The 18365-nt window shown below is 42.9% G+C and overlaps 1 protein-coding gene across 1 annotated transcript in view; it reads right to left on the bottom strand.

Annotated features, from left to right (window-relative positions):
* Positions 1-18365, bottom strand: part of LOC106579676 (reversion-inducing cysteine-rich protein with Kazal motifs) — a 108239-nt gene that overhangs the window by 8230 nt on the left and 81644 nt on the right. Inside the window, exons 12-17 of the mRNA XM_014159806.2 lie at positions 17514-17650; positions 17139-17279; positions 16813-17001; positions 14520-14642; positions 10621-10792; positions 2971-3166 (exon numbers count right to left, since the gene is read on the bottom strand). Coding sequence (XP_014015281.2) covers positions 2971-3166; positions 10621-10792; positions 14520-14642; positions 16813-17001; positions 17139-17279; positions 17514-17650 — 958 coding nt within the window. The remainder of the gene's footprint in view (positions 1-2970; positions 3167-10620; positions 10793-14519; positions 14643-16812; positions 17002-17138; positions 17280-17513; positions 17651-18365) is intronic.

The following is an 18365-nucleotide window of genomic DNA, read 5'->3' as shown; positions in this document are numbered from 1 at the left end:
CGTCTTCCTGTTGTGACTGCCTTTGAGCCTGTGGATTACTAAACAAAACGCGCGAACAAAGGTTTTGGATATAAAGAGGGACTTTATCGAACAAAACAAACATTTATTGAGTAAATGGGAGTCTTGTGAGTGCAACCATAAGAAGATCATAAAAGGTAAGTGATTAATTGTATTGCTATTTCTGACTTGTGTAACTCCTCTACTTGGCTGGTAACTGTTTGTAAGGATTTGTCTGCTGGGCGCTGTTCTCAGATAATCGCATGGTATGCTTTCGCCGTAAAGCCTTTTTGAAATCTGACACCGTGGTTGGATTAACAAGAAGTTAATCTTTAAACCGATGTATAACACTTGTATGTTTTATGAATTTTTATAATGAGTATTTCTGTTTTTGAATTTGGCGCTCTGCAATTTCACTGGATGTTGGCCAGGTGGGATGCTACCGTCCCACACCCCCTAGAGAGGTTAAGGGCACAGTAGTGCCCTTAACTTAGTGTATGTAAACTTCTGACCCACTGGAATTGTGATACAGTGAATTATAAGTGAAATAGTCTGTCTGTAAACAATTGTTGGAAAAAGTACTTGTGTCATGCACAAAGTAGATGTCGTAACCAACTTGCCAAAACTATAGTTTGTCAACAAGAAATTTGTGGAGTGGTTGAAAAACGAGTTTTAATGACTCCAACCTAAGTGTATGTAAACTTCCGACTTCAACTGTAAAACCCGATCCGGCCTGTTCCACTGAGACAATGCTGAGAGTTACTGATGTGAGACGCCAACAGGCCGACGCTGCGACCTAGCGCACGGAGAAACATGATCCCACCAGGTCCTAATCACTAAAAAAACACTCTAATTCAACCACTGCAGAGATTCTCAACATTCACAAACAGACACACACAAACAAACATGGGGGGGATTTTGGGTGTATCATATAGATACACAGTCCTAAACAGGAGATGCATGTGTCTGCACCTTTGGAAAGACTAAGAACCTGAATGCAACATATGAGTTTATTGGACAATACCATAGGGGATTGTCCACACTGCCTTTTCCCACCTGGACAAAAGGAACACCTATGTGAGAATGCTGTTCATTGACTACAGCTCAGCGTTCAACACCATAGTGCCCACAAAGCTCATCATTAAGCTAAGGACTGTGTGACTAAACACCTCCCTCTGCAACTGGATCCTGGACTTCCTGACGGGCCGCCCCCAGGTGGTAAGGGTATGCAACAACACATCTGCACAGCTGATCCTCAACACAGGGGCCCCTCACTGGTGCTCCCTGTTCACTCACGACTGCGTGGCCAAGCACGACTCCAACACCATCATTAAGTTTGTAGACGACACAACAGTGGTAGGCCCGATTACCGACAAAAATGAGACAGCCTATAGGGAGGAGGTCAGAGACCTGGCAGTGTGGTGCCAGGACAACAACCTCTCCCTCAATGTGAGCAAGACAAAGGACCTGATCGTGGACTACAGGAAAAGGAGGGATGAACATGACCCCATTCACATCGACGGGGCTGTAGTGGAGCAGGTTGAGAGCTTCAAGTTCCTTGGTGTCCACATCACCAACAAACTAACATGGTCCAAACACACCAAGACAGTCGTGAAGAGGGCAAGATAACACCTTTTCCCCTTCAGGAGACTGAAAAGATTTGGCATGGGTCCCCAGATCCTCAAAAATTCTACAGCTGCACCATCGAGAGCATCCTGACCGGTTGCATCACCGCCTGTTATGGCAACTGCTCGGCATCTGACCATAAGGCGCTACAGAGGGAAGGCCCCACAAAATTGTCAAAGACTCCAGTCACCCAAGTCATAGACTGTTCTCTCTGCTACCGCACTGCAAGCAATACCGGAGCCTAGGTCCAAAAGGTTCCTTAACAGCTTCTACCTCCAAGGCATAAGACTGCTGAACAATTAATGAAATGGCCAACAGACTATTTACATTGACACCCTCCCCCCCCCTTTATTTGTACACTGCTGCTACTTGCTGTTTATTATCTATGCATAGTCACTTTACCCCTACCTACATGTACAAATTATCTCAACTAACCTGTACCCCCGCACACTGACTCGGTAACGGTACCCCGTGTTTATAGCCTCGTTATTGTTATTTTATTGTGTTACTTTTTATTTTATTTTTTACTTCATTTTATTTAGTAAATATTTTCTTAATTCTATTTCTTGAACTGCATTGTCGGTTAAGGGCTCGTAAGTAAGCATTTCACGGTAAGGTTGTATTCGGCGCATGTGACAAATTAAATGTAATTTAATTTTGATTTGATTTCAGTTTTCGGTGGGCTAGGATATCTGCCTCCTCTCATCATCCAAGGTACAAAGGCACTCCGTCAGTTACTGAAAGTATGGTATTGAAATGTGTAGTGTGTGTGTGTGTGTGTAATGTGTGTGTGTGTGAGTGTAATGTGTGTAATGTGTGTGTAATGTGTGTGTGTGTGTGTGTGTAATGTGTGTGTGTGTGTGTGTAATGTGTGTGTGTGTGTGTGTGTGTAGTGTGTGTGTGTGTGTGTGTGTGTGTGTGTGTGTGTGTGTGTGTGTGTGTGTGTGTGTGTGTGTGTGTGTGTGTGTGTGTGTGTGTTGCTAACAGCTGGGACGTGTCGTCATGCCTCTGACAGATCTAAGCAGGTTCTTAATTTAAGCGTTCATGAAATACAAACAGAGAAAATCTTTTCTGAGGCTCTAAAAACAGGGTGATCTCAGTGTGATTGACTAAATATTGTGCACCCGTCTCCAGTACGTTGGTTTAATTTCAGGCTGCTTCTCAAATGGCCGATGAATTATATCTATTGAAAATCCCTTAAATGCTGTCAATATATTCAGTCACTTTAGGGCATGATGGTGTAGATGTTATGGAAGCAAAGACATTGACACTGAATGATAAAAACATGTTCTACTTCAGAACATTGCTTTGGCTAAAAGCATAACTGACATGAATGTCAAATTGTACCTGACAGTGGCCCATATAGGCCAAGGTCTTGCTCAGCAGGAGGAGCTGACAGAGGCTGGGATGTTCCATGTTGTCTGTGTCGCATGCTGGGTCCATGTAGCTCTTGTCACAACCTGATGTGGGGCCCACACACTCAAACTGAGGACAGGGGTAGTCAGCCATGTCTGTAAGGCATACCCTACGGTTGGCAATACACCTGTGGACCAATGGGAAGACGAGAGGAAAAGGGGTTAATTTATGTCATTGTTTTAAGTAATTTTTTGAAACAAACATGGACGCATTCCACCTATGACTTCCATCAGTGGACAATACTATTCTTTTCAATGCAGCGTGGAACCTTTGCTTTGAGTTGAGCACTGAATGACTGTAAAATAGTGTACACGACTGTATTATTCTCACTGCAGACATCAACGGGTTACTATAGAGACTCTGATGATAGGATGACATCAACGGGTTACTATAGAGACTGATGATAGGATGACATCAACAGGTTACTATAGAGACTGATGATAGGATGACATCAACAGGTTACTATAGAGACTGATGATAGGATGACATCAACAGGTTACTATAGAGACTCTGATGATAGGATGACATCAACGGGTTACTATAGAGACTGATGATAGGATGACATGAACGGGTTACTATAGAGACTGATGATAGGATGACATCAACAGGTTACTATAGAGACTCTGATGATAGGATGACATCAACGGGTTACTATAGAGACTGATGATAGGATGACATCAACGGGTTACTATAGAGACTGATGATAGGATGACATCAACGGGTTACTATAGAGACTCTGATGATAGGATGACATCAACGGGTTACTATAGAGACTGATGATAGGATGACATCAACGGGTTACTATAGAGACTGATGATAGGATGACATCAACGGGTTACTATAGAGACTGATGATAGGACGACATCAACGGGTTACTATAGAGACTGATGATAGGACGACATCAACGGGTTACTATAGAGACTGATGATAGGACGACATCAACGGGTTACTATAGAGACTGATGATAGGACGACATCAACGGGTTACTATAGAGACTGATGATAGGATGACATCAACGGGTTACTATAGAGACTGATGATAGGATGACATCTACGGGTTACAATAGAGACTCTGATGATAGGATGACATCTACGGGTTACAATAGAGACTCTGATGATAGGATGACATCAACGGGTTACTATAGAGACTGATGATAGGATGACATCAACGGGTTACTATAGAGACTGATGATAGGATGACATCAACAGGTTACTATAGAGACTGATGATAGGATGACATCAACGGGTTACTATAGAGACTGAAGTTACCAATGAGCCATCTGGTTAGGGAGTGTGTCTTAATTAACAATGTGTGGTTAGGGAGTGTGTCCTAACAATGTGTGGTTAGGGAGTGTGTCCTAATTAACAATGTCTGGTTAGGGAGTGTGTCCTAATTAACAATGTGTGGTTAGGGAGTGTGTCTTAATTAACAATGTCTGGTTAGGGAGTGTGTCCTAATTAACAATGTGTGGTTAGGGAGTGTGTCCTAATTAACAATGACTGGTTAGGGAGTGTGTCCTAATTAACAATGTGTGGTTAGGGAGTGTGTCCTAATTAACAATGTGTGGTTAGGGAGTGTGTCCTAATTAACAATGTGTGGTTAGGGAGTGTGTCCTAATTAACAATGTGTGGTTAGGGAGTGTCCAAATTAACAATGTGTGGTTAGGGAGTGTGTCCTATTTAACAATGTGTGGTTAGGGAGTGTGTCCTAATTAACAATGTGTGGTTAGGGAGTGTCCTAATTAACAATGTGTGGTTAGGGAGTGTGTCCTAACAATGTGTGGTTAGGGAGTGTGTCCTAATTAACAATGTGTGGTTAGGGAGTGTCCTAATTAACAATGTCTGGTTAGGGAGTGTGTCCTAATTAACAATGTGTGGTTAGGGAGTGTGTCCTAACAATGTGTGGTTAGGGAGTGTGTCCTAATTAACAATGTGTGGTTAGGGAGTGTGTCCTAATTAACAATGTGTGGTTAGGGAGTGTCCTAATTAACAATGTCTGGTTAGGGAGTGTGTCCTAATTAACAATGTGTGGTTAGGGAGTGTGTCCTAACAATGTGTGGTTAGGGAGTGTGTCCTAACTAACAATGTGTGGTTAGGGAGTGTGTCCTAATTAACAATGTGTGGTTAGGGAGTGTGTCCTAACAATGTGTGGTTAGGGAGTGTGTCCTAATTAACAATGTGTGGTTAGGGAGTGTCCAAATTAACAATGTGTGGTTAGGGAGTGTGTCCTAATTAACAATGTGTGGTTAGGGAGTGTGTCCTAATTAACAATGTATGGTTAGGGAGTGTCCTAATTAACAATGTGTGGTTAGGGAGTGTGTCCTAACAATGTGTGGTTAGGGAGTGTGTCCTAATTAACAATGTGTGGTTAGGGAGTGTCCTAATTAACAATGTCTGGTTAGGGAGTGTGTCCTAATTAACAATGTGTGGTTAGGGAGTGTGTCCTAACAATGTGTGGTTAGGGAGTGTGTCCTAATTAACAATGTGTGGTTAGGGAGTGTGTCCTAATTAACAATGTGTGGTTAGGGAGTGTCCTAATTAACAATGTCTGGTTAGGGAGTGTGTCCTAATTAACAATGTGTGGTTAGGGAGTGTGTCCTAACAATGTGTGGTTAGGGAGTGTGTCCTAACTAACAATGTGTGGTTAGGGAGTGTGTCCTAATTAACAATGTGTGGTTAGGGAGTGTGTCCTAATTAACAATGTGTGGTTAGGGAGTGTGTCCTAATTAACAATGTGTGGTTAGGGAGTGTGTCCTAATTAACAATGTCTGGTTAGGGAGTTTGTCCTAATTAACAATGTGTGGTTAGGGAGTGTGTCCTAACAATGTGTGGTTAGGGAGTGTGTCCTAATTAACAATGTGTGGTTAGGGAGTGTGTCCTAATTAACAATGTGTGGTTAGGGAGTGTGTCCTAATTAACAATGTGTGGTTAGGGAGTGTGTCCTAATTAACAATGTCTGGTTAGGGAGTGTGTCCTAATTAACAATGTGTGGTTAGGAAGTGTGTCCTAATTAACAATGTGTAGTTAGGGAGTGTGTCCTAATTAACAATGTGTGGTTAGGGAGTGTGTCCTAATTAACAATGTGTGGTTAGGGAGTGTGTTCTAACAATGTGTGGTTAGGGAGTGTCCTAATTAACAATGTGTGGTTAGGGAGTGTGTCCTAATTAACAATGTGTGGTTAGGGAGTGTGTCCTAATTAACAATGTCTGGTTAGGGAGTGTGTCCTAACAATGTGTGGTTAGGGTGTGTCCTAATTAACAATGTGTGGTTAGGGAGTGTGTCCTAATTAACAATGTGTGGTTAGGGAGTGTGTCCTAATTAACAATGTGTGGTTAGGGAGTGTGTCCTAATTAACAATGTCTGGTTAGGGAGTGTGTCCTAATTAACAATGTGTGGTTAGGGAGTGTGTCCTAACAATGTGTGGTTAGGGAGTGTGTCCTAATTAACAATGTGTGGTTAGGGAGTGTGTCCTAATTAACAATGTGTGGTTAGGGAGTGTGTCCTAATTAACAATGTCTAGTTAGGGAGTGTGTCCTAATTAACAATGTGTGGTTAGGGAGTGTGTCCTAATTAACAATGTGTGGTTAGGGAGTGTGTCCTAATTAACAATGTGTAGTTAGGGAGTGTGTCTTAATTAACAATGTGTGGTTAGGGAGTGTGTCCTAATTAACAATGTGTGGTTAGGAGGTGTGTCCTAACAATGTGTGGTTAGGGAGTGTCCTAATTAACAATGTGTGGTTAGGGAGTGTGTCCTAATTAACAATGTGTGGTTAGGGAGTGTGTCCTAATTAACAATGTGTGGTTAGGGAGTGTGTCCTAACAATGTGTGGTTAGGGTGTGTCCTAATTAACAATGTGTGGTTAGGGAGTGTGTCCTAATTAACAATGTGTGGTTAGGGAGTGTGTCCTAATTAACAATGTGTGGTTAGGGAGTGTGTCCTAATTAACAATGTGTGGTTAGGGAGTGTGTCCTAATTAACAATGTGTGGTTAGGGAGTGTGTCCTAATGAACAATGTCTGGTTAGGGAGTGTGTCCTAATGAACAATGTCTGGTTAGGGAGTGTGTCCTAATTAACAATGTGTGGTTAGGGAGTGTCCTAATTAACAATGTCTGGTTAGGGAGTGTGTCTTAATTAACAATGTGTGGTTAGGGAGTGTGTCCTAACAATGTGTGGTTAGGGAGTGTGTCCTAATTAACAATGTCTGGTTAGGGAGTGTGTCCTAACAATGTGTGGTTAGGGAGTGTGTCCTAACAATGTGTGGTTAGGGAGTGTGTCCTAAGAAACAATCTTTTCATTTTTTTAACTAGGCAAGTCAGTTAAGAACAAATTCTTATTTTCAATGACAGCCTCGGAACAGTGGGTTAACTGCCTTGTTCAGGGGCAGAATGACACATTTTTAACTTGTCAGCTCAGGGATTCGATCTAGCAACCTTTCGGTTAATAGTCCAACACTCTAACCACTAGGCTACCTGCCGCCCCAGATCACATTGTGCGCTTGGGGTCCACTGACGAGCTGGTGAACCGTGGGACACAGATTAAGACAAATAGCACAGAGCCCCATTCCTTAACCTGTTAGGGCTAGGGGGCAGTATTTGCACGGCTGGATAAAAAAATGTACCCGATTTAATCTGGTTACTAATCCTACCCAGTAACTAGAATATGCATATACTTATTATATATGGATAGAAAACACCCTAAAGTTTCTAAAACTGTTTGAATGGTGTCTGTGAGTATAACAGAACTCATTTGGCAGGCAAAACCCTGAGACATTTTCTGACAGGAAGTGGATACCTGATGTGTTGTATTACCTTTAAACCTATGCCATTGAAAAACACAGGGGCTGAGGAATATTTTGGCACTTCCTATTGCTTCCACTAGATGTCACCAGCCTTTACAAAGTGTTTTGAGTCTTCTGGAGGGAGATCTGACCGAACAAGAGCCATGGAACGATGATGGCCCATTAGACACCTGGCGCGCGAGTTCATGTTGGGTACCCTCGTTCCAATACGTTATAAAAGAGAATGCATTCGTCCACCTTGAATATTATTCATGTTCTGGTTAAAAAGGCCCTAATGATTTATGCTATACAACGTTTGACATGTTTGAACGAACGGAAATATATTTTTCCCCTCGTTCATGAAGTGAAGTCCGGCGGGCTTAGATCATGTGCTAACAAGACGGAGATTTTTGGACATAAATGATGAGCTTTTTTGAACAAAACTACATTCGTTATGGACCTGAGATACCTGGAAGTGACATCTGATGAAGAGAATCAAAGGTAATGGATTATTTACATAGTATTTTCGATTTTAGATCTCCCCAACATGACGGCTTGTCTGTATCGCAACGCGTATTTTTCTGGGCGCAGTGCTCAGATTATTGCAAAGTGTGATTTCCCAGTAAGGTTATTTTTAAATCTGGCAAGTTGATTGCGTTCAAGAGATGTAAATCTATAATTCTTTAAATGACAATATAATATTTTACCAATGTTTTCTAATTTTAATTATTTAATTTGTGTTGCTGACTTGACTGCCGGTTATTGGAGGGAAACGATTTCCTCAACATCAATGCCATAGTAAAACGCTGTTTTTGGATATAAATATGAACTTGATAGAACTAAAAATGCATGCATTGTCTAACATAATGTCCTAGGAGTGTCATCTGATGGAGATTGTAAAAGGTTAGTGCATCATTTTAGCTGGTTTTATGGTTTTGGTGACCCTGTCTTTGAATTGACAAAACATTACACACAACTCTTGTAAATGTACTGTCCTAACATACTCTAAATCTATGCTTTCGCCGTAAAACCTTTTTGAAATCGTAAAACGTGGTTAGATTAAGGAGATGTTTATCTTTCAAAGGGTGTAAAATAGTTGTATGTTTGAAAAATTTGAATTTTGACATTTATTTGGATTCAAATTTGCCGCTCTTGAAATGCACCTGCTGTTGATGGAGTGCACCACGGGTGTCCCACCTAGCCCATAGAGGTTAAGGACTCTGTTTCTGTTACAGCACAGAGAAATGGGGGCTGTAGGGGGGCAGAAAATGACCCCTGAGCTGTATGTTTGCCCCCCTGCGTGTCAGAAGTGAGGTAACGACCGACCAACGCTGTGTTTGGTGTTGTTTGGAGTGATGTTAGATCGATGCTGCCTGGGGAAGAGTTGGGAGCTCAAGGCGATTCCAGATAGGAGGCTTACAACAGCACACCCCATACCGGTGTGCCTTATGGCAGAGTTACCGCTGGCAACCACAGGGGGGGACGCAGCCTGGTCACACCTGAATAAACAACCAGACTGTCCGTCACCGCTGGATATGGGGAAATGTGAGAGGGAGATTTGAAGAACGAGTGAAAGAGGGTAAAGGAAAATAGGATTTTTCAAGAGAGGAAATAACAAACGTCGACTGAAGTGGAATAGGATCAGGGCTAGTCTGCTGAGGTGGAATAGGATCAGGGCTAGTCGACTGAGGTGGAATAGGATCAGGGCTAGTCTGCTGAGGTGGAATAGGATCAGGGCTAGTCTGCTGAGGTGGAATAGGATCAGGGCTAGTCGACTGAGGTGGAATAGGATCAGGGCTAGTCTGCTGAGGTGGAATAGGATCAGGGCTAGTCTGCTGAGGTGGAATAGGATCAGGGCTAGTCTGCTGAGGTGGAATAGGATCAGGGCTCAAGGCCTCTAGCAAAATAGCATCCTCTAGACTAGAGTCAAGGTGTCCAATCTTATCCACATGGGGCTGTACGGAACGCTGTAAAAAATGCATTCTTCCTCCCTCCCTTTCTTGAAGTAATCATTAATCGGACATGATTGGATAGGTGAACGCCAATGTACATAGTTTGCATTCACCTATCCAATAGCGTTGGATAAGTTATTATTCCAGTAAACAAATGATTGAAGGTGGTCAGGAAGAAAGGAAGGTGGTCAGGAAGAAAGAATTCCAGCGCTGGTCAGGAAGAAAGGAAGGTGTTCAGGAAGAAAGGAAGGTGGTCAGGAAGAAAGGAAGGTGGTCAGGAAGAAAGGAAGGTGGTCAGGAAGAAAGGAAGGTGGTCAGGAAGAAAGGGAAGGTGGTCAGGAAGAAAGGAAGGTGGTCAGGAAGAAAGGAAGGTGGTCAGGAAGAAAGGAAGGTGGTCAGGAAGAAAGGAAGGTGGTCAGGAAGAAAGGAAGGTGGTCAGGAAGAAAGGAAGGTGGTCAGGAAGAAAGGAAGGTGGTCAGGAAGAAAGGAAGGTGGTCAGGAAGAAAGGAAGGTGGTCAGGAAGAAAGAATTCCAGCGCTGGTCAGGAAGAAAGGAAGGTGGTCAGGAAGAAAGGAAGGTGGTCAGGAAGAAAGGAAGGTGGTCAGGAAGAAAGGAAGGTGGTCAGGAAGAAAGGAAGGTGGTCAGGAAGAAAGGAAGGTGGTCAGGAAGAAAGAATTCCAGCGCTGGTCAGGAAGAAAGGAAGGTGGTCAGGAAGAAAGGAAGGTGGTCAGGAAGAAAGGAAGGTGGTCAGGAAGAAAGGAAGGTGGTCAGGAAGAAAGGAAGGTGGTCAGGAAGAAAGGAAGGTGGTCAGGAAGAAAGAATTCCAGCGCTGGTCAGGACGGAGTGTCTCACCTCTGGTTCGTCGGGCAGGGGCTGGGGGAACAGGGGTCACTGCTGCGGCAGTGGCCAAACACAAACTGGTCGTCTTTGAAGTCCATGCAGCGTGCCACACAGGCACTAGGGTAGGTGCGGCCGTTACGGGCACACACTGGCACAAAACGGTCAGGGCAGCCACACGGGAGCCCTATAGAGAGAGAGAGAGAGAGAGAGAGAGAGAGAGAGAGAGAGAGAGAGAGAGAGAGAGAGAGAGAGAGAGAGTATGAGAGAGAGAGAGAGAGAGAGAGAGAGAGAGAGAGAGAGAGAGAGAGAGAGAGAGAGAGAGAGAGAGAGAGAGAGAGAGAGAGTGTGTAACTGGTCTGAACCACACGACTAACAACATTGGACAGTTTATGGAACACAAAGCCTTCACTATCTCATCCTGGAATATCCAAGGCCTGAGGTCATCTACCTTTGGCCTAAAGAGCAAAAACCTGGACTTCACCAAAGAAATTAGAAATACAGACATTGTCATCCTACAAGAAACATGGTATAGAGGAGACGGACCCACTGGTTGCCCTCTAGGTTACAGAGAGCTGGTAGTCCCATCCACCAAACTACCAGGTGTGAAACAGGGAAGGGACTCAGGGGGTATGCTAATTTGGTATAGAGCAGACCTAACTCACTCCATTAAATTAAATCAAAACAGGAACATTTTACATTTGGCTTGAAATTCAAAAGGAAATTATCTCAACAGAGAAAAATGTCCTCGTGTGTGCTACCTATATCACCCCACTAGAATCCGCATACTTTAATGAAGACAGCTTCTCCACCCTGGAAGGGGAAATCAATCATTTCCTGGCCCAGGGATATGTACTAGTCCGTGGCGACCTAAATGCCAGAACTCGACAAGAGCCTGACACCCTCAGCACACAGGGGGACAAACACCTACCTGGAGGTGACAGCATTCCCTCCACCATATGCCCCCCTAGGCACAACTACGACAAAAGAACCAACAAAGCGGGTTACAACTCCTGCAGCTCTGTTGCACACTAGGCATGTACATGTAGGTAAACCTATAGCTCATCTCTTGGCAGTAGTACTGTAGACTACTTTATCACTGACCTCAACCCAGAGTCTCTGAGCGTTCACAGTCAGCCCCATATCAGTTCACAGCAAAATCACAGTCTACTTGGCAATACTCAATCACGAGGCATCAGAGCCAAAGGAACTGAATAATATTAAGAAATGCTATAGATCGAAGGAAAGTAATTAGGCAACAACAAATTCAATCCCTTTTAGACAACTTCCTGTACAAAACATTTCACTGTAACAGTGAAGGTGTAAACTTGGCAGTAGAAAACCTAAACAGTATATTTGACCTCTCAGCTTACCTATCAAATCTAAACATTTCAAGCAGACACCCTAAGAAAATTAACAACAATGACAAATGGTTTGATGAAGAATGCAAAAACTTAAGAAAGAAATTGAGAAACCTATCCAACCAAAAACATAGAGACCCAGAAAACCTGAGCCTACGGCTTCACTATGGTGAAGCACTGAAACAATACAGAAATACACTACGGAAAAAGAAGGAACAGCACGTCAGAAACCAGCTCAATGTAATTGAAGAATCCATAGAATCTAACCACTTCTGGGAAAATTTGAAAACACTAAACAAACAACAACACGAAAAGTTATCTGTCCAAAATGGAGATGTATGGGTAAAACACTTTTTGGCCCTATAACAAAGAACAAACAGCAAAAACATATACATGATCAAATACAAATCTTAGAATCAACTATTAAAGACTACCAGAACCCACTGGATTCTCCAATTACATTGAATGAACTACAGGACAAAATACAAACCCTCCAACCCAAAAAGGCCTGTGGGGTTGATGGTATCCTAAATGAAATGATAAAAACATACAGACAACAAATTCCAATTGGCTATACTAAAACTATTTAACCTCATCCTTAGCTCTGGACTGATCACCCCAATCCACAAAAGTGGAGATACATTTTACCCCAATAAGTATCGTGTGATATGCGTCAACAGCAACCAGGGAAAATCCTCTGCATTATTATTAACAGCACACTTGTACATTTCCTCAGTGAAAACAATGTACTGAGCAAATGTCAAACTGGCTTTTTACCAAATTACCATACGACAGACCACGTATTCATCCTGCACACCCTAAATGACAAACAAACAAACCAAAACAAAGGCAAGGTCTCGTCATGCTTTGTTGATTTAAAAAAAGCTTTTGACTCAATTTGGCATGAAGGTCTGCTATACAAATTGATGGAAAGTGGTGTTGGGGGAAAAACAAACAACATCATGAAATCCATGTACACAAACAACAAGTGTGCAGTTAAAATGGGCAAATAACACACACATTTCTTTCCACAGGGCCGTGGGGTGAGACAGGGATGCAGCTTAAGCCCCACCCTCTTCAACATATATATCAAAGAATTGGTGAGGGCACTAGAACAGTCTGCAGCACCCTACTAGAATCTGAAGTCAAATGTCTACTGTTTGCTGATTGGGCACACAAAAAACGATACATACCTCGACATAAACATCAGCGCCACAGGTAACTTCCACAAAGCTGTGAACGATCTGGGAGACAAGGCAAGGCCCTTTAATGCCATCAAAAGGAACAAACATTTTGACATACCAATTAGGATCTGGCTAAAAACACTTGAATCAGTTATAGAACCGATTGCCCTTTATGGTTGTGAGGTCTGGGGTCCGCTCATCAACCAAGAATTCACAAAATGGGACAAACACCAAATTGAGACTGCATGCAGTATTCTGCAAAAATATCCTCAGTGTACAACGTAACACACCAAATAATGCATGCAGAGCAGAATTAGACCGATACCTGCTAATTATCAAAATCCAGAAAAAAGCTGTTAAATTCTACATCCACCTAAAAGGAAGGGATTCCCAAACCTTCCATAACAAAGCCATCACCTACAGAGAAATGAACCTGGAGAAGAGTCCCCTAAGCAAGCTGGTCCTGGGGCTCTGTTCACAAACACAAACACACCCCACAGATACCCAGGACAGCAACACAATTAGACCCAACCAAATCATGAGAAAACAAAAAGATAATTACTTGACACATTGGAAAGAACTAACCAAAAAACAGAGAAAACTAGAATGCTATTTGGCCCTAAACAGAGAGTACACAGTGGCAGAATACCTGACCACTGTGACTGACCAAAACTTAAGGAAAGTTTTGACTATGTACAGACTCAGTGAGCATAGCCTTGCTATTGAGAAAGGCTCTCAAGAGAAGACAGGCTATGTGCACACTGCCCACAAAATTAGGTGGAAACTAAGCTGAACTTCCTAACCTCCTGCTAAATGAATGACCATATTAGAGACACATATTTCCCTCAGATTACACAGACCCACAAAGAATTAGAAATCAAATCACATTTTGATAAACTCCCATATCTATTGGGTGAAATACCACAGTGTGCAATCAAGATTTGTGACCTGTTGCCACAAGAAAAGGGTCAACCAGTGAAGAACAAACACCACTGTACTGTAAATACAACCCATGATTTATTTTCCCTTTCGTACTTTAACTATTTGCACGTTGTTACAACACTGTACATTTTTTCTTGTTTATTTCACTTTTGTTTATTATATATTTCACTTGCTTTGGCAATGTTAACATATGTTTCCCATGCCAATAAAGCCCTTAAATTGAGAGAGAGAGAGACAGAGAGATAAGGAATGGTGAGAAATGCTTTCAGAATCAGGGAGGGGAAAAAAGAAATAAAAATAGTACTGTGCATCAATATTTCAACCCTCACACACACACACACACACACACACACACACACACACACACACACACACACACACACACACACACACACACACACACACACACACACACACACACACACACCTGTGAATAGGCTGCGGTCCTCGTCTGAACTTTCAGCACTCAGGCACTGGCGGGTGGAGCAGATGGTTTCTCCAGCGAAGCAGGAGCAGGGGTGGCAGTCCACCTTGAATGACGACCCGTGGTCTGTGGGACAAGAACACATCATCCCTGTGTGAGACCTTGTCTGATTTAATTGGTAATATGGCTGCCAATGTAACTGTTATCTGACACTTTGAATCTTCCTGTCCACAGCAACTCCAGCAGCTGATAAGACTTCAACTATGTGATCTGGGTCACGACACCAATGTAACTGATCAGGTATTGACCCTGGGATGTAACAGATCAGGTATTGATCCTGGGATGTAACTGATCAGGTATTGACCCTGGGATGTAACTGATCAGGTATTGATCCTGGGATGTAACTGATCAGGTATTGATCCTGGGATGTAACTGATCAGGTATTGATCCTGGGATGTAACTGATCAGGTATTGACCCTGGGATGTAACTGATCAGGTATTGATCCTGGGATGTAACTGATCAGGTATTGATCCTGGGATGTAACAGATCAGGTATTGATCCTGGGATGTAACAGATCAGGTATTGATCCTGGGATGTAACAGATCAGGTATTGATCCTGGGATGTAACAGATCAGGTATTGATCCTGGGATGTAACAGATCAGGTATTGATCCTGGGATGTAACTGATCAGGTATTGATCCTGAGATGTAACAGATCAGGTTTTGATCCTGAGATGTAACAGATCAGGTTTTGATCCTGAGATGTAACAGATCAGGTATTGATCTAAAGCTGGACTTGTTATCTAAAAAGACACTCTGTTTCACCATGGGCTTTATGTTCTGAACAGCATCACCATCTCTCCCATCTAGTCACTTCTAACAAGGCATCTCTATAGGATGACTTCCTGTCTTAATGCTCTGGCTGTAAGCACTCCAAAGACCCACTCTGCCTGTCAGGCAAAGCACATCTGTGTCAAATAAGGCCTAAATGTCTTAGCCCCCTTTTGAACGGAGAGAAAACAACCATAAAAGCAAAAACAATAAACTGATTTAGATTCAAACAAATGTAGTTTCAAAGCTGTAACAAGAAACAATTAGGGAGGAGAAAAGGTGTTATTCTTCTATGTAGATGTGATGAACTGGGAGGCAACATCACAGACAGACAAGGCCATGTGGAGAGAAAGTGGGTGAGTGTGTGTGTGTGTGTGTGTGTGTGTGTGTGTGTGTGTGTGTGTGTGTGTGTGTGTGTGTGTGTGTGTGTGTGTGTGTGTGTGCGCGAGAGAGAGAGAGTTCCTAACCTCCTGCCCAATGTATGACCATATTAGAGACACATATTTCCCTCAGATTACACAGATCCACAAACAATTCGAAAACAAAACCAATTTTGATAAACTCCCATATCTACTGGGTGAAATACCACAGTGTGCCATCAAAGCAGCAAGATTTGTGACCAGTTGCCACAAGAAAAGGGCAACTAGTGAAGAACAAACATCATTGTAAATACAACCCATATTTATTTCCCCTTTTGTACTTTAACCATTTGTACATCATTACAACACTGTATATATACATAATATTACATTTGTAATGTCTTTATTATTTTGGAACTTCTGTGAGTGTAATGTTTACAGTTTATTTTTATTTATTTCACTTTTGTATATTATCTACTTCACTTGCTTTGGCAATGTTAACATATGTTTCCCATGCCAATAAAGCCCATTGAATTGAAAGAGAAAGAGAAAGAGAGAGAGAAAGAGAAAGAGAGAGAGAAAGAGAAAGAGAGAGAGAGAGTGAGAGTGAGACAGAGACAGAGAGAGAGAGAGAGAGAGAGAGAGAGAGAGAGAGAGAGAGAGAGAGAGAGAAAGAGAGACTTGCAGCAGGCTCTTTTCAAGTCACAGTAGTTACATTGAGGGTGGGCCAGAGGGAGACCGCAGGAAGGAAATACCAGCGTGTGGTTGGTTGGTTTATTTTTTGGATGAATGTAGTGTTGCCGTGCTGCTAGGGGAAGAAGAAGCGTGGCAGTGATGTTTACACCACAGGAAGCATTTCACAACCAGGCACAACAGTACAAAGGACTCATGCACAGAGCGGGTTCTCTCTCGCTCAAGGACTCATGCACAGAGAGGTCTCTCTCTCTCTCTCTCTCTCTCTCTCTCTCTCTCAACATAACAAGATTAATTGATAAGGAAAAACTAAAATAAACTACCGCTCCTTTTCCCTGTTTTGCACATATTGTCTAAAACCGCTGTGAAAACCAGGTGGGTGCTACACACTGCTGGTCAATGAGGCAGCTTACTTTTTCTCTGGCCCCCCACAACGCAGGTCTTGGAGGTGTCGATGCAGGGCATCTCGGCACAGTTATCCAGCCTGCCACTCTGTCCGCAGGTACAAACCTCAAAGCAGCCCGCCTGGCCGTTACGCATGGGCACCTGGATACGGGCATCCACGTGGACCAGGAATTCTGAGGCCTCACCCAGTTTACAGCCTGACACACACACACACACACACACAGAACACAGTAGTCACACTTTATACGTCTACACATACATACTATGTCTGTACAGTGGACATAGGCTCCCCCTAGGGCTACAGGGAGGTACTGCATGTTCTAGTATACTGTACCAGGTACACATAAGTAAGGCAGGCAGTCCTGTCCAGGCTGGCAGCCCTTCCTGTTCACCTCACACAGGTGGTTGCTGGGACAGGGGTTGGGGTTACACGGGTGGATGACCTCCTCAATGATATTACCCAGGTTGCTAGGAGCTGGAGTGAGGATGGGGAAGAACAACATGTTAAGACTTTTGACAATGAGAAAAGATCTGAGAATCATAATTTCTCCTTGTAGCATTAGACTTCTTGTACGTGTAAATCAACATTCAATGAAATTACTTCAACCCCCAAAAAATGCAAGAATGAACCACCTCATTGTTTGAATAAGATGTTAATTGTTAATAGTAAGACACACACACACACACACACACACACGTTACCACTCACTGAGGTATCTCTCCAGGGGGATACAGTGTTCAGGGTCGTCTATGGGTGACAGAATCTCACAGATGCGCTCGGCCGTCTGTCCCTCGTAGAAGCGTCTGCGGTCACCACACTGTGTCAGGATGTCCACACAGTCCGACCTGAAGGGGTTTAGACAGAGATACAGGGTTAGGTCAGCGGGCATCCCAACGTTCCAAACTGTTTCAAAATGTCTGATGGCTAAGCAACATTCGAATAAAGCCTGTCAGTAGGAATGTCTGTCTTGATCACATTGACCAGTCCTCCATTTCGTAAAATATTTCGTAAAATACCAAGTCCGTATTATGGCAAGAACAGCTCAAATAAGCAAAGAGCATCATTACTTTAAGACATGAAGGCCAGTCAATCTGGTAAATTTCAAGGAGAGTGATGGAGGGCTGCATCAGATGACCTGGCCTCCACAATCACCCGACCTCAACCCAATTGAGATGGTTTGGAATGAGTTGGACTGCAGAGTGAAGGAAAAGCAGCCAACAAGTGCTTGGACCGCAGAGTGAAGGAAAAGCAGCCAACAAGTGCTCAGCATATGTGGGAACTCCTTCAAGACTGTTGGAAATGCATTCCAGGTGAACCTGGTTGAGAGAATGCCAAGGGTGTGCAAAGCTGTCATCAAGGCAAAAGATGGCTACTTAGAAGAATCTAAAATATATTTTGATTTGTTTAACACTTTTTTGGTTACTACATGATTCCATGTGTGTTATTTCATAGTTTTGATGTCTTCACTATTGTTCTTTAAAACACTTGAATGAGTAGGCGTGTCCAAACTTTTGACTGGTACTGTACATTGGCTGTTACAGCCCTGAGGGCTAGCCTACA

Source organism: Salmo salar, chromosome ssa19, assembly GCF_905237065.1.
Source record: "Salmo salar chromosome ssa19, Ssal_v3.1, whole genome shotgun sequence".
Lineage (NCBI taxonomy): Eukaryota > Metazoa > Chordata > Actinopteri > Salmoniformes > Salmonidae > Salmo > Salmo salar.
Note: the sequence above shows the minus strand (reverse complement) of the source record. Positions and strands in the feature narration are given on the sequence as shown.